This window comes from Miniopterus natalensis, chromosome 2 (assembly GCF_054644295.1).
Source record: "Miniopterus natalensis isolate mMinNat1 chromosome 2, mMinNat1.hap1, whole genome shotgun sequence".
Lineage (NCBI taxonomy): Eukaryota > Metazoa > Chordata > Mammalia > Chiroptera > Miniopteridae > Miniopterus > Miniopterus natalensis.
This window is the reverse complement of record NC_142082.1, coordinates 136,417,541-136,440,899: the sequence shown is the minus strand read 5'-3', so window position 1 is coordinate 136,440,899 and position 23,359 is coordinate 136,417,541. Positions and strand designations below refer to the sequence as shown.

At 47.6% G+C, this 23,359-nt stretch overlaps 1 protein-coding gene across 1 annotated transcript; it reads right to left on the bottom strand.

Annotated features, from left to right (window-relative positions):
• Positions 1-217: 217 nt before the first annotated feature.
• On the bottom strand, positions 218-17,004 carry AVIL (advillin). Its single transcript, XM_016224447.2, is given in 19 exon segments — positions 218-825; positions 2,908-3,024; positions 3,940-4,008; positions 4,622-4,810; positions 6,346-6,490; positions 6,598-6,743; positions 8,142-8,321; positions 9,093-9,251; positions 9,351-9,488; positions 9,968-10,161; positions 10,164-10,320; positions 11,206-11,304; positions 11,404-11,482; positions 11,944-12,146; positions 12,751-12,861; positions 12,948-13,056; positions 14,443-14,639; positions 15,339-15,413; positions 16,808-17,004. Coding segments are annotated over 19 exon segments (2,547 nt in total). The 5' UTR covers positions 16,874-17,004; the 3' UTR covers positions 218-711.
• Positions 17,005-23,359: the final 6,355 nt, after the last annotated feature.

Here is a 23,359-nt window from a genome sequence, read left to right as displayed (position 1 = left end):
GTTTTCTTTTGGATAATGGAGTATGGGTGGGTGGGGACTAAGGTTTCCCAGACAGCTGTAAGGCAGATTTTGGCATTCTTGTGCCAAAAATGGGAATTACAGTGGTCCAGTTATCCAGAGCTCACCCAGTAGTGCCTCTTTACTTCCCTAGTACTGAAACAATTCTCCCAGCAATACATCAGATAATTACTATAATGGGCAAACCCATAATACTGAATAGAACTCCCATTTTCTCATATAGGTATCTTTATTTGAAAAGTTAAAAGCTCTGGCACATACAGATTTGGACATTTGGCTTTGGGGTATACATGTGATTAACTTCAATGATTTGTGGGTTAAATAGATTTTGGATGTACTGATCTTAAAATTGAAAACAAACTTAGGTTTTTGCCCTAATATTAAACACTTTAAACTTAGTTTTTTTGTTGTCTTACTTTTGAATTTTCCAGATTCATGTAGTTTTAGTGTTTTCTGCTGAGGCTTTAGCCAGAAGGCCACAAAATCAAAAAGTGGGTAGTTAACATTTTAGGTATATAACAACTAAGGAATGCAGAGATAAGAAAAATGGAGAACATGCTGTGATTTGCAGACCCTATTTTATCTAAATTAAGTAGCTGAGTGTTAGGCAACAATTGGTAGATAAATTCTTTCCTGATATTGGCACTATCTACTCTCTTTTGTGGTCTTGCAGTAGGTGTATGCTTTCTTGCCTTAGAAAAGCCCCTTTTCTTTCTTCATTTGGAGCTGTTTCCAGCCAGGCAGAGCAACAAATTGCCCTCTTGTGATGCCAAACACAGAAACAAAGTCGTGTTCAGAGAGGTAATTCTAAAAGAGAAGACAAAGTTTCCAGTTAGAAGGAAGACATGGCACCTATTAGTGCCAGTAGAGTTTGGGAAAGTGGGGGCTAAGAGGGGTAGGTCCTTGAAGGGGGAAGTAGAACGAATTTTCAGAAAGTCTGTAATAGACTTATATTATTCATTGGAGAGCTCTTCAGGTTGTGGAGTCCCATCTTGGCCTGTGGAAGAACTGACTGGATTCACTGCTCTTACGGTTTCACCTGGCATCAGTTTCTTGCCAGAAGGACAAGAAATGGCTTACATATTTTGTGTGACTTCTACACATTAGGTTTTGGCTAAATGGAGAACTAAGTTGAGTGATGATTTTCCTTACTTTATGCCCATATCTATTTTTATCCAACTTTATTTTTTATTTTTAAATTTTTTAAAAAATATATCTTTATTGATTTCAGAGAGAGGAAACGAGAGGGAGAGAGAGAGACAGAAACATCAATGATGAGAGAATCATCGATCAAGCCCACAACCGGGCATGTGCCCTGACTGGGAGTCGAACCCTGATCGTCTGGATCCCAGGTCGACGCTCAACCGCTGAGCCACTCCCGGCCGGGCTTTATCCAACTTTAAAAAAAATTTGATTTTAGAGAGGAAGGGTGCGGGAAGAGAGGGAGAGGGAGAGAGGGAAGGAAGGGAGGGAGAGAAAGGAAAGATTGATTTGTTGCTCCACTTATTTATGCATTCATTGGTTGATTCTTGTATGTGCCCTGATGGGGATCAAACCCACGACGTTGGCGTATGGGGATGATGCTCTAACCAAATGAGCTACCTGGCCAGGGCCCAGGCATTTTCAAATACAAGATCAGGTGGATCTTGTTGAGAGCATAAATTTCTCCTCACATTTATTTATTGATGTTCAATGAGTATTTTCTATCCAAGTAAAATTACTAATACATGACCTCTGTTTTTAAGAAAGTTGTAGTCTAGTACTCAGGAGTTGGTTAGATAAGACATTGTGGAGCCCAGCCGGGCGTGGCTCAGCGGTTGAGCATCGACCTAGGATCCAGGAGATTGGGGTTTGATTCCCGGTCAGGGAATATGCCCGGGTTGCGGGCTGCAGCGATCAATGACTCTCATCACTGATGTTTCTATCTCTCTCTCTGAAATCAATAAAGATATATTTAAAAAAAAAAAAAGACATTGTGGAAAGTCTAGAGACCCTTCCCAAATCAGATCTTTCCAGGGGAGAATAAATTACTTCATTCAACATGAGTATGTTAATTCATTTAACCGAAACTTCAGCAGTGCCTCCTATCTGCCAGGTACTCTTTTAGGTGGTGAAAAGCTGGGAATATGATGGTGAATAAGTCAGATAAGGTCCTTGCTGCTAAGGGTACTACTGGAGGAGACTGACAATGAGCAAGGATAAAGGGACTGGAGGGATGACGGAAGCAGTGTTAGGTAGGTAGGGAAGGCCTTCCTGGGGATGTTATTGGAGCTGAGACCTAAATAATGTGAAGGAGTTGGCTTTGTTATGTTTTTTCTGGCAGGAGCACTAGCAAATGTAAAGGCTCAAAGGCTGGAATGAGCATATTAGAAGAAAAGCAGCCACTGGCTGAAGGGGTCTAAGTGAAGAGGGTAGTGGTGTGTGAGATGAAATCAGAGGGGGAGCAGGGGTCAGATTGGACCAGGTCCTGGAGGCCATGGAAAGGACTTTGGATTCTTCTCTATATGCAGTGAAAAGGCCATTCAAGGTCTTTAAAATAGAGCAGTGTCATCTGCTCTGTTTAAAAGCCCATTGGTTGTTAGGTGGGGAACAGATTGTAGGGTGGTATAGAAACCAGTTGGGGAACTATTGCAGTAGGCCACGATGGCTGGACCAGACTGGTAGCAGAGAGATGGAGAGGAATGGACAGAGGGCTAGCTGATGGATTGATGTGAGAGGTGAGAAGAAAGTATCAGGAAGGAGCCCTGGGTTTTTGGCTTGAGCTGGGTCGTTCAAATGTCTTTTGAGTGCTTACAGTGTTCCAGAACTGTCCTAGGCCATATATTGAGACAGGTACTTTACTCATAGAGAGCTCCACTTGCATCAGACATAGTTCCTTCACCTACTCACCTCCTTTTTGGCAGGGTCCACATCCTCAGGCAATTCTTGATTCTGATTTTTCAGTAGAACTTCTATAGGGTAATATTTTATCTCAGAATTCAGGGAGAGGGTTGCATTCCTCATGTCCTAGGTAAGATAAGATAAAAAAGTAGACACAGGATAAAAACTCATCAGGTCCGTGCAAAGTTCTGTGTGTATAAAATTAAAATTTTGGTTCATACCACTTCGCCCTTTGTAATTATCTTTTAGAACAGTTGTCCCCAAACCTGGCTGTGTGTCAGAATAATCTGGGAATCTAAAATATTCAGACTTTGAGGTCCTTGGGAAAGCTGGGTAAGTCTGAGGTAAATCCTGTATAGCCAGTTTGGCATCAATGCTGTGCTTAAATCTCATTTAAATATTGTGATCACATCCCTTCTCTTGGCACTTAGGTTCTACATTTCCAGCCTTTAAATGACTTCAACTGAAATCATACTTTTCTTAAATACATTTTAAAGATGCTACATCACCATTAGCTTTGGAATCTTGAGTTTGTAGAGTACAAAGGACATAATTGCCAGTTGGTTTGGACAGCTGGTGCCATGCACTCATCCTGATGTTAAATTGCTGTTGAATTCCTGGCCAGAGGCTCCATTTCTTTTAGCCATTAAAATAGGGGTAATGACCTGAATTTCTGTGGACTCCACTGTCAGAAACTGATAAGCATGTCATTTGGGTTAGAAACTTACTACTTCTGAAAAATGCTGTCAGTAAATTTAATCTATCCTGAATGACAGAGAGAGTTGAATAATAAAATTAGTTTTTCTTATTTTTTTTCTTAAAAAACAGCAAATCTGTTCTAAATTCTGGAAGGCAGTAAAATAAGGAACCTGGCTCTGACACCTGCTTTTTTACTGATTAAAACAATCTTCATATCAGAACAGACCACTAGAGCGATACTATGAAGGACATCATAGGGTTTCACCCATGTGGCCTCTGTAGCACTTGCTGCTTCTCTTTGGCTCTGGTTGCCTTTGTGACTTGCTCCTCCAAGAAACTCACAGCAGTGATTCTCGTGATAGCAGCAGCGTCTCCCAGCTCTTCTTTTAACTGTTCATATGATTTTCCCACCTGTAAAGGATAGAAAACATAGGATGAGGTGCTGGGTGTAAGGAGGGCCATCTCAGGCCTAGTCTGTACCCTTGAGGAAAGCAAAAATGCCAGGGAATCAGAAGACATTTCAGGCATGAGCAAAAATGCAAGTCCCTTCTGGGCCCATATAAGATTGGAAGGTACATAAACATAATATACATTCTCTGCTGGTAGTCCCTCAGTCCTCCATACAGGACTTAAGACAGCAGATGACTAGGAGTCAGAAAGCCTGGTTAATTGTGACTTTAGACAAATAACTTCTCTAAGCTTCCTAATCTGTAACATGGAAAACCATGTTTACCCTAGCTGTCAGGATAGCTGTAAAGCTAAAAACAATGTGTGTGGATATACTTTCTAAACATTATTACTTCTGCACGCTGCTTATTCCTGAAACAAGCTATGAATTCTCTAACTGGACTTAGTGCTGTGGAGGGTGGGAAAGAGAAGAAAAGTAAAAAGCAGGGAGGTGTCTGGGAGTAAGGGAAATGTGGATTTGGATTTACCCAGCCCGTGAGTATCCCACCTTCCCACTGAGCTATTAATGCCGAGCTCCCTGACAGTAAGAACGCCTCCCCATTCTCTCTGTTCTTACGCTCCAAAGGTGAGAGTCCCAGGCCAAGAACCAGCCTGTGAAGAGGGGAGGCTCAAACCCCTGTTTAATGATCAGGATCGGTGTGTCAGTGTCTCGGCCACTAGGGTGAGTGTGCAGGTACTCCTGGGCTGTAGCAAGGGCTCTCTCCTTCTCTATGGCATTGGCCTCAGCACCAATCCACAAGAACACCTGTTGTAGTAGAGATTGAATATCTATTAATGCGTTCATAACAAGGACTATGTACTAGATCATAAACACTCTCTTTCCCCCTCAGCAATTCACAGCCCCAGAGGACAAAGCTTTTCTCAGAATCATCTTGATTTGTGATTTATTTTATTTTATTTTATTTTTTATTTTTATTGATTTGTGATTTTAATCCATGTGCATCTCTCATGGCATCTACATCTGTAGTCCTGAGCTCTTTCTCTGAACTTCAACTTCCTGAGTCTAACTTGTTGCAACCTCCTCTTGTCTGTCTTCAAGCGCCTCAAATATAACACCTCAAAATGTAGCTCTTCCTTTCTAAACTTGTCTTTGTCTCTGTTCTTGGTGAATGGCATCCACCCCGTCATTTAGAAGGCAGCAACCTGGGATTCACCCTAGATACCCCCCATATCCAGTACGTTACCAAGGCCAGCCATTTTACCTCCTATGCATTTGTGAAATCTGTCACCATCCCTGCATCTCTACTCCTTTGCTCCTGTGCAGGCCTGTGGCAGCTCTTGCTGTTCTATAACAGTAGTCTACTGACTGGACTCCCGGCATAGTCTTCTTTTATTATCCCCCCATCCCTCCTCTCCTACACTTGCCAGAATGCTCGATCTAAAGCACAGTCTGACCTTGTCACTCACCTGCTTAAACTTCAGTAGCTTTCCAGGGTAAATCTCAGACTTTTTCACGTGGTAGATAAGGTCCATACCTACTTCTTCATCTCTGTTCTCTAGGGTGCTCTTTAAGTCTTATCTTACGCTCTGATGATATTTTTTTCTAGTTCCCTGTATACTAGACTATTTCATGCCTTGCTTTTACTTGTGCTGTTTCCTTTGCCTGGAATGCCCCCTTTACCTGATTAATGCCTATTTATCATTTGAGATTCAGCCTGGGAGCCATCTCCTCCAGGAAGTCAGCTCTGAGCCACTAAACTATGTGAGAGCCCCTAATTTGTGCTCCTGTGGCACCTCCATCATAATAAAATGATGTTTCTATGTCCACCCCCTGCCCCCAGCCCCCATCAGCCTGTGAAGTCTCAAAACAGAGCAAAATGGCACTTTTCACCTTGGTGATACCACACCTTGCCGTGACTAGAACAGAGGAGGCGCTGAGTGTGTTTGCTGAGCTGAACTGAAGAAAATGGGATGTCAGGAAGGGGTTGCCTTGAAGATACCCCTTTCTTACCCCTTTGTTCCTAAAAGGCCCGTTTCTCTGGGTGTGGAGCCTGCTGCTATTGGTCTTGAGAGAAAGAAGTGCCTGATGATAGGGTGGCCTGATTTTTCCCAGAGCAAGGTGGGAAAATTCCCAGGATGGTGAATTTTAAACAACATTCTGTTCTTTCCAACCCTGGTAAAAAGCAGGCTCTTTCATTGGTCACCACTGACAGTTGTTTGATTGACTTGGGGATGGTCCAGGGTTACTCTGGGTTTATCCTGGCAGGAGTTGCTATATAAAAATAGCCCAAACTGTAAGGATCTTTGTCACTTGTTCCAAACACTTTGGCTGTGTCTTACCTGGTCCCAGGTATCCAGGAGCATCACATCACCTGGGTTCAGGTCATCCTGGGTGAAGTCTGTGATCTCAGTGACAATGAACCGGCCAGTCTTATTGGAACATTCAAAGAGACGGGGCTGGACATCTAGGATTTCCTGCTGTAATCTGCAATACAGTCCATTTGGAGGAACTGAGCTGCTTAGAAATCATGTGCAGTTCACAAGCCTGGGAGGCAGAGGGAGCCAAGAGGAGGTGATGCTGTGGGCCCATACCTTTTGTGACTGGCATAGGGAGTTTTCCCTCCCAGCAGTTCCCAGAACTCAGGGGGCTCCTGGCCCTCTGCCACAGTGTCCTCAGTGCCATCACAGAGAAGCGTGGCCAGTTCCTTAGCCATTGCCCGCTCATCCCCACTAGACCCCTGGGAATGGGGTGAGGAGAACAAAGATGTTAGTCGCACATAAGCACGCTGATGTAGAAAAATGCTTCTGAGACTAATAACTTAGTGTAGCTAGGATCAGCTACCAAGCCACAGTACTTTGGGACAGGGAATAGGTTTGTTCTAGTGCTGGGGAGGGGTTGGAGTAGGGGGAGGAAAATGAGTGTTGTGGCAAAGAACAGAGCTAGACTCTGAAACCCACATGAATGTTGACAAGAGTCACCTTTGTTTTGGTTTCAGTCGGAATTTTAGCACCTACTTTTGATTTTCTTAAACTTATTTTTAAAATTACATACAAGAAAATTCACTTTTTTTGGTGTACAGTTCTGAGTCTTGACAAATGCATAGAATCATGCTACCATAACAAAGAATCAAAAACAGTTGCCTCATCCCTACAAAAAGTTCATCCAGGCTACCCCTTTGTATCATACCCTTTTAAATCAACCTCTGGCAACCATGACTCTTTCCTCCATCACGATAGTTTTGCCATTTCCAGAAGGTCATAAATGGAATCATACACTATGTAGACTTTGAGTCTGGCTTCTTCCACTTAGCATCACCCTTGTGGTTGTGGGTACCAACACTTTTCCTTTGTGTTGCTGAGTGGTGTTCCCTTGTATGGATGTAATACTGTTTATCCATTCTCCAGTGGAGTAGCTTCCAGTTTTTGGTGATTTTGAATAAAGGTGCTATGTGCTAAAAATACTTGTGTATGGGTTTTTGTGTAAAGACAGTGTTTTCTTTCACACGGGTAAATGCCCTGGAGTGGGATTGTTGGAACATATGGTAAGTGTATGTTTCATAAGAAACTATCAAATTGTTTTTCAAAGGCCGTGTTTGCATTCCCACCAGCAATGTGTGAGGGTTCCTGTTGCTCTGCATTCTCACCTACACTTGATATTGTCAATCTTTTTTTAGCCATTCTAATACGTGTGTAGAGGTATCTCATTGGGTTTTCACTTGCATTTCCCTAATGACTAATGATGTTGAGCATCTTTTCCTGTTGAATTCTCTTTTGGAAACAACTTAGTACTCTTTAGTGCAGATGCAGTCTGAATTGACAGAATCACATTTTAGTGTTATTGTTCAGTGTAATGCCTATTCTATTGTAATCCACCAAATTGGTGTGGAAAGATTGACTTATTCAGCCCCTGTCCAGTTAGAAGTTTATGGTGTGTCTCCTGGGTATGAGTAGGACTGTCATTGACTTTTTAGTTGGAGGCCTAATTGTGGGGAATGTTAATAGTTCCCTTTGAAGATGCTTTAGGAAAAAGGCTCCTCTTTTTGTGGACTGTTCCAGCCTGCTCTTTAATTCCTTTGCCCTTGCTTACAGGAGGGTGGGTCCAGGGCTGGTGTGACCACTGGGACCAGCCATCCTACCTTGCCATACCACAGGTAGTGCTCTGCCTGGGTCCGCAGCAGAAAGACGTCATTGGAGTTTAGGGCAGAGGCAAAGGCTGGCACCTCCACTGCTTTGGTGTTAGATTTGTCATTTCCTTGAATCTGAAAGAGTCTTACTGGAGGATCAGGCTCAGCGTTTCCCTTCCTGGAAGTCCCACCCTAGAGACGAGAAAAGCAGAGTCTGGACTTGAGGTGCACCATGTGAGCAGAGCTCTGGGCTAGCTGTTGAGGAGAACATGGATGTATTTGACACTGTCTTTGCCCTTGAGGAGCTGGTGGGCTAATGGAAAGGTGGGGGTGACCTGGAGTTATGGTACCAATAATGTTAACTTGTTTCATTCTGAGACCACTGTTATATGCCAGGCTTTGTGGCTGGTGCCTTACCTATATCATTTCATTGAACCTCCAAATAATTCTGTGAAGGTATTATCCCATATTACAGATGGGGAAACTGAGGCTTAGAAAGCTGGCTAATAAATGACCACGGAGTTGTGTATATCAAGCCTGTGACATTGTACATTTTTGGTAGTGCTTCAGCCAGGGCTTCGTGGAAGAAGTAGAACTTGAATCTGAAAGGGTACATTCAGTGGGGGAGGTGGACAGGGAGGGATGTGGCACATGTGTGGTCTAGTGAGGAGACCCACCTGTCTGCAGTGGAGCGTGGAGGTAAGGGAGCTGAGGGGTAACACACCGACACAGGCAATATGGGTCAGATTGTGAAAGACCTTGAACATGAATTAGGCAGTGTTTTGGACTTGAAGTCCTAGGCAGTTGGGATTCACTTTAGTGTTTTAGAGAGATTAACCCCTTCTTATCCATGGCTACCTCAAGGCCGGCTCCCCACCCCTCCCCTCCTCCACCATAGCCCCTGCAGGCTTGTTAGTTCTGAGCATTCTGGCTCATGGTGCAACTTTATCTGAGGGTTCTCACCTCAAAGATAACCAGCTTTCCTTTGAAGATGGCCATGAAGTGGCGTGGCTCCTTCCCCATGGTAACCCGAACCTGCACAGGGGCCCCATCAAACTTCCTATCCACCTCCACCGCCTGGTATGCGGAGGCTGCCAGCTCGTCCTGTGAGGCGTGGCGGCCCTGCAGAGGTGACGGGAGGAAGGGCCGCTGCTATCCCTGCCCCAGCTCAGTGGCCAGAGGAGGCACCATCTCTGAAAGCAGAGCCTACCCCAGGCCTACCTGCCAGATGTACAAGATGTAATGCGGCTTCCCATAAACCTCATATGTATAGAGAACCAGATAGCAGTCTCCCCCATAGAAGAAGCCATACCACTGATGCTCCACGGGTACCAGCTCCAGGTTTTCAATTCTCCAGACCTGGGCACAGAAGGAGACAATTCCTCAGAGATGGGGTCCTATTTGAAGAGAGCTGCCTGAAGGGAACGGGGTCATGCTTAGCAGAGAATCCCCATGTAAGGCACTAACTTCTGTCCACTCAGAGTCCCCCTGCCTCCTCTGGTGCTGCTTTCTCAGTGGTGAGGGCTTATCACATTTGCATGATTTGAATCTGGAGGAGAACTGGATTGTCCCTGGTCAGGCACCTCCCCAGCACGCCTCAGAGATTATTTGAATAGATCTTCCAGGTGCGTTATTGATAGCTCATTGGAGTATCTGCCTTTCACTTCCCTGAAGAATTGTGGGAAACTGCAGACCCAGACACCTCTTAGAGGATCCTCCGAAGGCACCGGAGATGAAAAGGAAAGCAAAGCAGGCGCAGACCCAGTTGCCCCTCCTCTTAAGCAGAGTAGCTGGAGGGCCCGTGCTGCCTGTACTGAGACGGGAACCAATAGGCTCACCTCAGTCTTTCCACTGCCGTCATCGACCATTCTTTCCTGGGCAGCGACCTCTGGTTTGGTGTGCAGCAGGGTCACATCAAATGTATCCTGGAAAACTTTAGCTGCAGAGAAGGGGTTGGGAGAAGCCAAGCGAGTGAACAGCATCCGTGCCTGCCATTCTTCAGTCCCAGCAGTAAGAAGACAGTCTGGGCAGTCTTACCGATTTTGCCAATGCCGAATGTTTTCCCCAGGCCCACGGTCTGCTCCTTCACTGACCACTTCTGGAACAGCTGCTTGAACATGGCTGACTCTGCACCATCGTTGACGGTCTCCACATTGGTGCTGCTAGGGTAGCCCTTCATCTTGATGAAGTTCTGTAGATACACCCGCCCCCAGACAGGCAGGTCAGTCAGGGAATGCACTGAGTTCTTTGCTTGGCTAGTGATTCACCCCTTTGAAGCCAGTTGGTAGGATTGCTCCCTTGCTCCCTTCTGGGAGTCAGAGTCAAATTCTAACTCACTTCCATCTAGGGACACTTACCTGACTCAAGGAAAGGACTGAGTGGGACAGTTTGTCATCTCTTTTTTGACCTGTCATGAGTATTACTCTTTTATTAAAATATGTTTCTAAAATTGATTTTCGAGAGAGAGGAAGGGAGAGGGAAAGAGAAACATCGATCAGCTACCTCCTGCACATACCCCACTGGGGATCGAGCCCACAACCCAGGCATGTGGCCTGACCAAGAACTGAACCAATGTACTTTTGGTGCATGGGAAGACACTCAACCAGCTGCGCCACACTGGACAGAGCAACTCTTTTTTTTTTTCCCCCCACACTGCTCTATACTCTTTTCTTTCAACTCTCATGTATTCTACTGACTTTGTATCACACTCATTTGCCCATTTATTGCTTTGTAAGTGCATCCTACTTGGTTCACCTGCATGGCTCTGCACAATATCATAAGCTTCTTGAGGACAGGGCCGTTAACCTTGATAAGTGATATCTGTCCCTTTTAGTAATAACAGCCACCTTTTACTGAGCCAGTGTGTGTGCCAGGTACTGTTCTGAATGCTTTACAAATGTTATTTAATCCTCACAACAACTCCAGGAGATGGCATTGAACCTAGATTTGAATCTCAGTTTGCCTGACTTCAAAGTCCATCTATATAACTGCAATGTTATGTGCTCAAGTGCCTAGTGTGGCTCTCTGAGCCCATCTGAAGTGTTGGTGACAATTTTTTGGACAATATTGCTCCTACCAGGGCCTTAGACATGGCCAGCTGTTTCTCCGCCTTTGTGGCTCCCCTTCCTTTCCACACGTAGATCTTGGTCCCGCTTTGGTCCAGGATGTAGCAGTCCTGAAGCAGTCAGGGATAAAGTGGTTGCATCTTCCCCAGGGCCTGCCTCTGAGGCCAGGTCTGGTCACCCCACGCCAAGCCCACCCAAGCCCTACTTACATCATGGTTCAGTAAGTCCTGGACCAGAGGCCTCGTTGCCACCTCTCTGACCACCAGCTGCCCAGCTGAGTCTGAGACACTAGAGAAAGGGAGAGGTTAGCCTGTGCCTTTTCTTCTACAAAGCATCTTATAGTTGTTTGATAATTTCCTGGCTCTGTTTTAATATGGAGTTTCTGGGTAGAGTCTGACTTCCTATGACAGGTGTAGCTTGAGTGCAGATAGGAATGTGAGGGACTCTGTTCTCTAGAGGAGACTTTTGTGCATCTCTCTCCAAACATCCCATCCACATCCCTGTCCATGTATAGATCCAAGTAAAGGAACAGTTTCCTCAAGAGACCAGGGAGAGTTGCTGACAGGGAGAGATGGTGGCTGCCTCCTTGAATTGGAACACCAAGCTCTTTGTAGAAACTGCATTTGAAAAAGACTAAAAGAAAGCCAGACTCCTGCACCCCAAATGAGGAGCCAAGCAGAAGTGCCTAGTCTTCTAGGGGGCAACTTCCCCCCATCCCAGCTTCCAACCAGCCAGATTTAGCTACTCACTGATATAACATGATACTTGATTTCTGCTGCTGATCTATGATCTCATCTGGGACCACAGGCTTGATAACAGAACGTTGGCCGAGGGTGTTCTGGAGGACCTTCATCAGTTCTGGGCTGGCTGCCTCCTTGTCTCCCTCGATCACTCCTATTTCAGCACGGCCCCCTCGCTCCCTGTCCCGAATATCCTTTGCCAGAAGCATAGCCTGTCAAAGAAACCCATGAAAGCACTCAGCTTCTCTACGCATCTACCCTTCCTGCCTGGCGGCTTTCGGAGGAGCAGCCTAGATCCCAGACAGGAGTTATTCTGATGCTGAGGAGCCTAGGGGTGAGTGACAGACTCACACACTTGACCTCTTTCTAAAACAGATTCCACCCTAGCTGGTTTGGCTCAGTGGTTAGAGTGTCGGCCCATAGACTGAAGGGTCCTGGGTTTGATTCTGGCCAAAGGCAAGTTGGTTGCAGGCTCGATCCCCGGCGCCGGTTGGGGTGATTGTGGGAGGCAACCAATCAATATCTCTCTCTCTCTCACATCGATGCCTCTCTCTCTCTCTCTCTCTCTTTCTCTCTGTCTCTCCTCTCCCCTTCCACTCTCTAAAAAACCAATGGAAAAAATATCCTTGGGTGAAGATTAAATAAATAAGTAAATAAGTAAGTAAATAAAACAGATTCTACTCCAAGGCAAGGGTTCACCTTGAATCTCAGGGAAGAGCCAGTGAAGAAGGAAGAAGGAAAAGGCACCCGAGAGAGCCAAGCCCTGTGACAGGCCTGAGGGAGAAGAGAAAGCAGGAAGACTGGAAAGAGCGGTACCTTCAGGCGCTCCCCACTGTTGCTCTCTGGACCGTTCCATTGGATGATAACCTTCCCAAGGTCCAGCAAGAAGACATCACCTCGGTTAAAACTGTCCCAGCTCATTTCCACCTGGAGTTAGAAATTATTCAGGGGGAATTCTTAGGTACCAGGCAGAGAGGCCCTGGGCCCAGAACAGAGAGTGGGCAGGACTTTACCTCAGTGGCCCTAATGTTCCTCTTCCCCTTCACATGTAACAGCCGTTTCACGTCATAGGTGTTGGTCTCCACATGCTTCATCCCAGAGGCCACACCGCCCTTCTTGTAGCTAAGGGAACATCCATTCAGTTATTTTTTGAGCCCCTGCTATGTGCCAGGGACAGGGGAGACGGTGGTGAATTACACAGATGCAGTTTCTGATGGACTTTTTGACAGTGGTCAGGGCAGTCTTCTCAGAAGGAGTAACATTCCAGCTGAGATAGTAAAGGAACAGGAACCAACAAGGAACTAGTGCTCAAGACAGAAGGAGCATCGATGATACAGAACCCACTGCATGAAAGAGCTCGTTTTGCTCTAGGGACTATGTGAGTATCAGCGTGTGGCAGGGGGAGGGGCACAAGCCGGGCAGCGGCAACAGCAGCAGCATGGGTGACACCATGGCTTTAGGACCAGCTCACTCCTCGAATTAGTTCTCCTGCCCCTGGCACTCAGCCAGCCCGGCCTCCATCCCAGGTGTCCCGCACGGGAAGGGCATGCAGAAAGCCATCGTGGAGCGGAGGGTGGGGATGTCTTTGGTTCCCTAATAACACATTGTGATGCTCTGGGCCCAGCAGGTCCTCAGTGGGAACTGCCAATATGCAGGAAGCTGGCTTTGGACCAGCCTCAGGATTCTCCAGCTCATTGAAATTTCTCTTTTTGTTTCATTCTCAAGTGCAGAGTTCTGAGTTAATCAAACTCATTAGTTCATGGAGCAGCATTGTTATTGGCCTTTATCAGACTCCTCTCTTGTTTTAGGTATTTATGTATTCTCTTCTATCTGCATACCCTACTCCCAGTCCTCACCCTGCCATAGGCAACCACTCTAACAGTTTAACACTGATTTATTTTTATTCTGGTGAAATGTGGCCTGTTATCTTGTGTGCACGTATTTTTTTAAAACAGAAAGTGGCATTCTGTTACACATCTCAAGGCTGTTTCTTACTGTGTTCACTGAGCACCATGATTTTAAGTTGTGTCCACATGGTAGGTGTGTATCTAAAGGTTGCTTCCAGCTCCTGCATAGTACTCTTTGGTGTCATGGAGTATTCTTCCTGTCCAAACTCCCAGCGATCGGCTTCTATATTGCCTGCAGCTTCTACCACCACTAATGATACTGCTGTGAACATTCTGGTTCATGTGCCTTTATGGAGCTGGGTACGTGAGAGTTCCTTTGAGTTATACCCTCAGAAGTGGGATTTGCCTCAGGGACAGCTTACTCTTTGGAATGCTGTGCCAGTCTCCCTCCCACCAGCAAGTTGTGAGGGCTCCTTCACCCCAACCTCGCCAACACTTGGCATCACCCAGCTCTCAGATGCGTGCTACTCTAGTAGGTGGAAATGAGAGCTTTGTTCTGATTTACATTTCTCTGATTACTTTCTTCATATACTTATTGGCTCCTTGAATTTCCTTTTTGGTAAACTGCCATTTTTGTCCTTGCTCATGCATAACTACTCACATGATGCCCTGCTTGAAGTAGCCACGGAAGGTTTCGGACTCATGGTGCTGGACCTCTCGGTGCTGCACGGGGCTGCCCCCCAGGTAGTCATCCAGCTGTGTGGCATAGATGGCTGCACAGCTCTGCTCCTCCTGGGAGGAGTCCTTCCCGATCCAGAAGTGGATGTCCTGGGAGAGGAGACTGCCCACTCTCCGGGTCTGGGATGCAGCCAGAGAGATCAGATCAGGGACCAGCTCACCTGCCCGTTGCTGCTGGCCCCGCTGGTGCGGGAAGAATGCAGCATACAGTGGCTCTGTCTTTGGGAGGCTCCAGACCTCTCTCCCTCCCTGCAGACCTGCTGTGTGGCTCAAGTTCTGGCAGCTCCAATTCCTCCCCACATTTGGGGAAAATTTACACATTATTGTTCTCAAAATAAATGGAGAGCAATGGGGACCTTTTCCAACTTGGACCGCAGACTTACCTTGCTGCGCCCCTGCACTTACACAGCTGGCACAGTGCTGATCTGTCCGTCTTGCGGCTTTGTCATCACTGCTCATGTGTGATATTGTTTCCTCAACTACAATGAGCACTTTGAGACCAGACACGGCCTGCATTTATCTGGCCTTCCTCCACACCGCTGTAAACTGGGGTCTGCCCCCTCCCCAGGGAGATGTGCTATTTGTGAGCTACTTATCCAGGTTCAGACTGAGGGCCCCACCCCCACCCTCTGGTGCAAAATTAAAAAAACCCTGCCTAAGAATGGCCTTTAATGGTTCAACCGGAGGCCTGTCCTGTACAACGCTGAGGAGGAATCAAGGGGACACCAGGCCTGATTAGCATCATTGGCTGGTCTCTCCATGGAGCCTGATTCTCAGGAGAAGCTTGTGGAACTGGGCAGGGGAGTGGGTGTTGCTCACCGAGAGGATGACGTAGCAGTCCCCCTCATAGAAGCTGCCATGAGCACTCAGGGGCACCAGGGCCAGTTCCATTTTCTGGAAGGACAGGGATGTGCACAGGCTGCATTCCCTCCTTCCTCTCCCTTCCCAAGCCACCCTTTCCTCCCCCGCACAGGTGGCAGGGGAGAGGTAGGGGAGGTGTTCCCATTGATCATACAGGGTTTGGCAGAGAGCTACAGGATTATCATGGCCACCTGGCTTCTGAGCTTGGCCTGGATAGCCACAGTCTGAATCTGGGTGCCTGTCCTCACCCCATCCTCCCTCCCACCACCTGCCCTGCCCTGTCCTGTCTTGCTGCACTACGAGGACCTCCAGCCTATTGCAGGGAAAAGAGTTAGAAATAAGCTATCAAATAAAACCCCGGCTCTGAGCAGCTACACCACTGCCTCTGACACTGCTCTCCAACTCCGACCACCAGTGCTGGCCAAGGTCTGCAAGAACAGAATGCTGAAATTCTGTGGGGCTTTGTGGGGTGAATGCCAGCAGTGTATGGGGCTCCAAGCCCATCGTCCCATATTTGGAGTCTGGGTTGGGGCCCTGATTTGCCACCTGCATGTCTGTCTTGTCCCAGGAGGACTATTCCCATGGCCTCACATGTAGGTTTTCATCACTACCTTCAAGTGAGGTAAATCTGCAGTCATACTTGTGTGTATTCTATATAAAGCATGTGGTAGATGTAAAAATGTTAAATATCGCATAATATTTGTACTTTTTTAGTACTTATTGGAAGTGTCCTGGGCCTCTCACGAGCTCTGAGCTGCTTGCTAGAGGCTGTGACTCCCCTTCCACATGGATAGTGGAGTGAGGCATCATCTCTAGGTTTTATTCAGCAGCCACTCACTGGGCCCAGAGCAGGGAAATGGGGGTGGGTGGGGGTCCTCACATCTGGCAGGTGGGGCTGCCCAGGCCAGGGTGATTCCCATCTATAGATTGTTGGAGCTCAAGGTCAGCCGTAGGGGCTCAAGTCCAGGTGTGAGAAGGGATGAACCGGGCCCCGATCTGTGCAGTGCCCCCAAGCCTCCCCTACTACTTTGTGGGAGCCTGAGTACTCTGAGGAAAACCTGTTCCATCTTTCCCACAGAGCAGCCAGGAGTAGCAGTCTCCTGGGTGGGCCCTGGCCCCACCCATCTCTCCAGGGCATTTACTGGAAGTGCAGACTGCAAGGAGCAGATGGCTGAATAAAGGGCAAGCTTATTTTTGCTCGGAGCTCTATTCTCCAAGGTTAAGAACATTTCCTACACCTGCCACCCACCTGCTTTGTGCACCCAGAAGGGGTCAAGGGTAGGAAAATGAGCACTTTGATGCTTCCCCTCACTGTTTCTGAAGCATAGGCCAGAGACTAAGGAGGACTGTCCTGTAGCAGACCTGACTGACTGGAGTCTGCCCCAGATTCAGGATGAGGAGGAAGTTGTGCCTCCAGCCGCTCTCACCTCTATTCTCCAGGTGATGATCCCGGGGTCGTTGCCCACAGCCCTGAAGGCGCTGCTCAGAGACATGGCTCTTGTCTTCCTGGGACTGAAACATCATAGAACAAGTGGGGAGATGAGGCCTGTCCCAGCAGGCATTCATCCAGCTTTCTTCCTAATTCACTTCCGAATCTCGTCAGCCATCCTGCCATGTCCTGTGGTGCATCCCTGTGCTATTCCACAGTGATGGGGGAAATGACCTGTCCAAGGTCACGTCGTTAGCTGGGCTGGTCCTGGGGTCTCCACCTGGAAGTTCTGCTTCCCACTTGACGCTTCCCTTGTTAACAGCTCTAGTAACAGCCATGGTTACTTATGGAAGAGTGATAAATATGCTAAGCCCTGTGTTGATTCACTGTATGTTATCTCACTTAATTCTCATAAGCTGAGTATATTTTCTTTATCTTACGTTGTAGGAAAACGGGTTCAGAGAGGTTAAATAATTTGCCCAGGATCACACACTAGAATGAAATCCATATCTGATCCTAAAACCTGTGCTTTTAGTCATTTTGATGTACTGTAGCCCTTCCTAAACTTATCTAAATTCAGTGGTTTACGGGGAGAAAAGCTGATGTCAGAATAAATATTTCTAAATTGGGCTGCCTTCCCTCATTCTCATCCCCTCTAACTCTTTCCAGCTCCTCTCCGCAATCAACTCTTTGACCTTCTCTTTGGGCTTTTACTTTCCAGACTTTTTTTCTTTTAAGTAAACTATCCCAAAACTCAGACAACCCACCCTGCTTATGTCTTATGATTAATATATTCCCTGAACCTCACAGAAGAAAAGGGAAAGTAAAATGGCAGGGCTGGGCCTGGGACAGAGTGCGTGTGCCAACAGGGGAGGGTGGGCGTGGCCTGTTCTGCCAGTGAGCTGCTGCCCTCCTCTCCCCTCCCACACAGACCCCCTCCCACAGACCCACGCAGACCCTAAGGAGCCAGTGGTGCTGTGTCTGACCTTGGGCTGGGGGAGGAAGGAAGCGATAAAGAAAGGTGTGTGTGGGTGGTACACTATCTCTAAGGTGTATCCAGGGTTATCAAGCACCTACACACATCCATGGTCACACAGGGGCTTTATATAATTAAAAGGCAGCCTGGTTCTTGCTCACAAGAAGCTTACAATCTGATAAGACGCATGACTGATGAATACTCCCAAGAGGCAAAGGAACAGGACAGGCTTGGTGGATCTACGGAGGATGAAAGCCCATCCACAAAGGGCTGTGTGGAGCTTTGCTTTCTGGAGGCACATTTTGCTTGTTAAGAGGAGCATGTCTGGCCATTCTTTCCTTGAACTGTGGTGGATGAAGCCGGGTTTGAAGAGTATGTTTGGAGAGTACGCACTGCTATTTAGTACGGACTTTGGAAAAAACACAAAAGCAAACTCCCTTTGTCTACTGCTATGGCAGGACTAAAGCAGAGCAGTGATGCGGAGCAGCCACTGTTTGAGGATTTAATTTGATAACTTGCATCGCCCCACCCTATGCTGCTCAGAACTGCCAGGAATATTTGTTCAGGTTCTCTTCAGACCCTAGACTTTAGTCATTAAAGGCAAATGCTGTTAGCCAACTAGGGGAAGGGGACAGGGGCCAATGAATTCACTCCTTGAAGATAGAGAAGCATCAACCTGGTAAAAGCCAAACCAACTGGCATTAATTAGGGCCTTGAGTCTTAGAGGCCAAAAGCAGTCCCATTTGCCAGCAGGGATTTAGCTATTGGGAAGGATCATATGGGTCCTGGGTCCCCCAAATGCAGGAGAGGACATGCTCAAAGGGATTCCTGCCACACTGGAACACCCAGAAAATGTGACTCCATCTGTGACATCAAATTTCCCCAAAACTTGGTCAGTCATTCCCTCCCTCCTTCCCAAGTCCTTGTTAACTCAGCACCCTTTAAGATCACTGCAGAAACCCTGGGGTGGGGTGCAGTTTTGAAATCCCGGGTTAAACACCAGTGGCCCTTAATTCTTACAGAGATATCAGTATGAATGGACCCCAAACAGAGGCTGCAGGTTTTAACTTCTGCCTGGCCCCATACCGTCTGAGGGGTCTTCTTCATCCCCAGCTTTTAAAAATGTGCCTTATCTGTTCAGTGGTCTTTAAAAAGGGCCTTGGTTTTTTAGAAGTTTGCAAAACTGGTCACAAACTCCTGGTTCAACCCTTCAAAAGCCTCATCCAAGAAGACAAAGCCAGGGAAATCGCCATCTCCTCTTCCTTTCGTTCCTTCCTTGTTCAGTAGGATAGCTCGACTGACATGCACCCATAAACCCAACAGACCTTACCTTGCCTTCTCTCCCACCGGCTTCCCAGTTTGCTGGCGAGTAAGCAGCAGTGCTTGTGAAGCACCACCCCAAAGCAGGAGTCTCCAGGTCTGCTGCCTGAGCTTATAATGGCCGCACAGACACTGGGTTATATTTGCTTGGGTTTGCATCTTAACCACATTTTCCTAGTCAGTCCGGGCCAATCACAGCCGACCTAGCCCTGGGCTTGACTTATTCAAACCAGAGGGAAAGCTTTATCTGTTCCTATTCAAAACAGCGAAAAACAAGAGCAGACTTCTAAAGGCTTTTTTTTTTTTTAACTCCAGCTCCACGCCCTGATCTAATTGATTTTTAAAAAGTGCATAGCCCATCAATAATGCAGGAAAGAGGGTGGGAGGATATGAAATTTGCCATATTGTAGATATGGATGCATTATGCTGACAGGAGGCAAGGGCTAGAGCTGCCCACCGGGGCCTGGGATGTTCAGGCTGGCAAGCACCTCCCTGAGAAGCTTCTGGGCATTTTGCAGAGGGAGAGGAAGTCTAGGAGAGGGGCCAGGAGTGTGTTATTACCTCATCCTGGTTTGCTCCTTGGGGTCATGCATCAGTCCAATCAATATTTGAGTGCCTACTATGTGCCAGGAACCATCCTGGTTTGGGAACATCAGTAAGGGGCACAGAAAAATGAAGACTCCAAGTCACCTGGGGCTGCTGGTTCATCCCCAGAAGTCAATAGGACACCAAGCATATGCTTATTAAGCACCCGGATGGCGATGAGGTTGGTTCCATTGGGGGTCAGGGGAGAGCTAATGTAGCCCGACCTCTGTGACCTTGAGAAGCCTATGCCAAGTCCACAGTGGTCTCCCAGCCACGGGACTCCAGCTTTGTCATGACAGGGGGTTGCGAGGGGTGAAGGGTGTGCCCGGCAAGTGCCCAAATGAACAGCAGGGTCAGGAGGCAGCGCCCATTCCTGGGTGGGTTTTTTAAACCCGCTTTTATTAATTGTAAGTAATACAAATATTCCAAAAATATAAACAGACACTTAATGGCGTCCTACATTTCAAGTTTTTGAATACAAATTTATCAAACCATGAATCTGTAAGCAAGGTAGTCAGAATCCCACAGCCCAGTCACAGTAGGAAGCAGATCCCCCACCCTCCAAATGGCATCTTGAAGGGGGAAAGTGGCACTGACGTGGAACGTGTCAAACTGGGGGTAGCTACAACTGAGTAAGCTCATGAGGCCCTGGAGGAGGGTCTGGTCCAGGGGCAGCAGGCCAGACCTCTGCCTTCCCTCTCCTGCTTGAATGCAAATATTTGCTGTTAAAGGGGTGGAGGGGACCTAAAACCCATTTTACAAAGTGATTGAGGGGCAAAAATTGTAAAGTAACCAACTGAAGACATAAAGGGGAAAATAGGCTTACCTTCCTCAGACACTAGGCCTGGCTCTGACAGCATTACAAGGGGGCTGCCCTACTGAATGAGGCCTTGGGAACAGGGCAGGGGTAGCAGAACAGAGGCATCCATGCCCCAGGGGATGGGTGCCTTTAGATTTCCCATGCTTTTTTTTTTTTTAGCACAAAGCTTCTTGGCCACTGTTAACAGAGGAGTTTGTACATTTACAAAATGATCAAAATCTTTGGGAGGCAGGAAGGAACTAAACAGAAGGTCCCAGGTTAACTGAAGGCAAATTTACTCAACGTCTCTATATAGTAAGGGACCTGTGGGCCTACAGAGTGTCCCCTCTACAATGTGCAGAGTGAAAACTCTTACCTGACCCTTTCCAAACTGGTCCTGTGTCCAAAGCTCCCCCTATGAGAGGGACACGAACATCAGGCTTTTGATTTAGAAGCCCAATCAGAGAGACACACTGTGTCCTTGAAGAGGCACATTAAAGAACTGAACCTGGCAGGTGGGCACATTCCTAGCATGGCTTGAATTGGTGCTGACCAGGCATGGCAGCCAATTGCCTTCCAAAGACCAGCCTCAAACAGGAAGGGCTGGTGGAACCCCTAGCACAGATCCTGAGGTGGACCGGCTCCCTCCCAATCTTTCCCTCCAAAACTGGGTCTGGGCTGATTCCTCTCAGGAGCAATCTTCACTTGCCCCTAACACACTGTGAAAATGGAAACCAGACAGAAAATGAGGCTGGCTCTGGTCCACACGGATGGACCCTGTTTAGATTTATTTGGCCTCCTTGCTTCTCTGGGGAAGTGGAAATGGCTTATCTGTTGAGAGGATCTGCAGGTGGGCAGGGCAGAGTTCTGATGGGAGCAGGGGCCTCATGCAGAAGACCTGAGGACACTCCCAAGCTATCCTGCGCGCTCTGGTCAGAGTTACACTAGAGCACTTGGACAAGCCTAACAGGAAAGGGGCTGACACAGGCTCTTCACCTGGAGGAACATGAAGGGTCCTAGGAACTGGATCAGCTTAGAGCCTCTTATTGCTTAGTCAGAAAATCTTGGCTGGGCCCAGATGGTAGATTTGACTGAAGGGCTAAACTAACCCTTAGGGTGGGCCTTGAGAAATGCCCTTCCCACAACATTAGGATAGAGATCTAACCCTGACCCTTAGAATCAGAAGCCCCCATTTTCCTTCAGGAGCTGAAGGGCACCAGAGCCCTCTTCCCCCACCTGCAGGAAGGCCCGTGGGAACCAGGGAATGATGCTGGGGAAATGGCCACATGGCTTTGGGGGCTCTGTTCTATGTCTGTGACACCAGGGAAACACAAGGCCTTACAACCTTGGACAAAGAAGGGAGATGCACCATAAAGCTAGAGAAAGATGCTAGTCAGCCAGCTACTACCTAGACCACCAAGCTGCTGCCCCCACCTTGCTTTCTCAAAACAGTTAGTTCCTTAGGCTGGACCTAGCGTGTGAAGATTGAAGAGGGTAATGGGGAGAGTCCCGAGGGGAAGGCGTCCTCACGCCTGAGACAATGTACAAATGCTTTGTAATGCCTCCCTCCAGGGAAAACAGGAGAGGAGAGGAGAGGAACTCCCTTCTGCCTCGGAAGGAATGAAGAGAGGGGAAAACCCCACCCAGCCCTGGAGAGGCCACGATTAAGGCAGTGATGCTGAAATGGGGCCTCCTTGGGGGGGGGGGGGTATGCTCCCAATTACAGCAGCACTTCTTGTTTTCCATCCTGGGGAAACTGCCACTCTGTGACTCCTTTTTAAAGCATTCACTATTAAGAAACTTTGAAAGCAAGAGACACACAAAGGGCAGGTGTGTGAAGGGCTCATCATACCTGTTACCAGAGGCTGGAGGCATGTATGTTAGGCTGGCAAAGTAATGACAGGAACACCCACTCCCTCTCAAGCCCAGGAGTGCCTCTGAGGCCCTAGAGAGAAAAAGCTGACAGCTAGGAAGGATGAAGATGGAGCAGAGCTTGGCACAGGCCAGACCCCCCAGGGGAAGACAGCAGGAAAGAGCCCTGCCCAAGAAAAGGAAGGGCAGGTAGGAAGCGCCCTTCCTGGACTTTGGGACAAAAGTCCTTGCACCAGCACCAGCAGAGAATCCCTGAAGACAGACTTACAGACAGTCCCAAGCTCAGCTGATCTACATACAAGCTAAGGGGACACACACATTCAGGCTTTTGGGATTTTCCTCTTCCCTGCACCCCCAGCACCACCCACCTTATGCCCAGGACTGCAGCTTTGTCAGAAACAAAACAGGCCCAATACTCCATGCTTAGAAAGAGAATTTTAAAACAGAGTCAAAAGAACGGAAATCAGTTATCTGCCCTCTTCCACGGCAAGGAGAAGACCTCCTTCCCCATGAGTTTGAGACTTATGGCTAGGTAGTGGGGAAGGCAGGCCCAGGGCCCAAGCCTTGGGGAGACAGAGGGCCCATGACAGGCACTCGGCTGGAGGCAAGTGCAGCCCTTGAACTGCAGGACTTGATGGCCACTGAGGCGACCAGTTCTGGAAATAAGCTTTCATCTTCCAGAATTGTCTATCTGCAGCAGCTGGCTGGAGAAAGATTTCAAAAAGGAGTGTGCCTGGGGCACCTGAAGGCAGCCTCTGACCCCTCCTTCCTCCTCAGCACAAGCCTTACAACACTGAGGAAAGGCCATGGGTTTGGCAATGGAGCCCTGAATAGTCTTCATCCCTATAGAGCTCAAGGTGGACTGGAGAGACGAGCTTGGGGAGATTCTTGATCTTTCAGCTTCTTCCCCAACCTGAAACACTTATATCCTTGAACACAGTTCGAGGCAACACACACACACACACACACACACACTCTCTCTCACACTCACACTCACA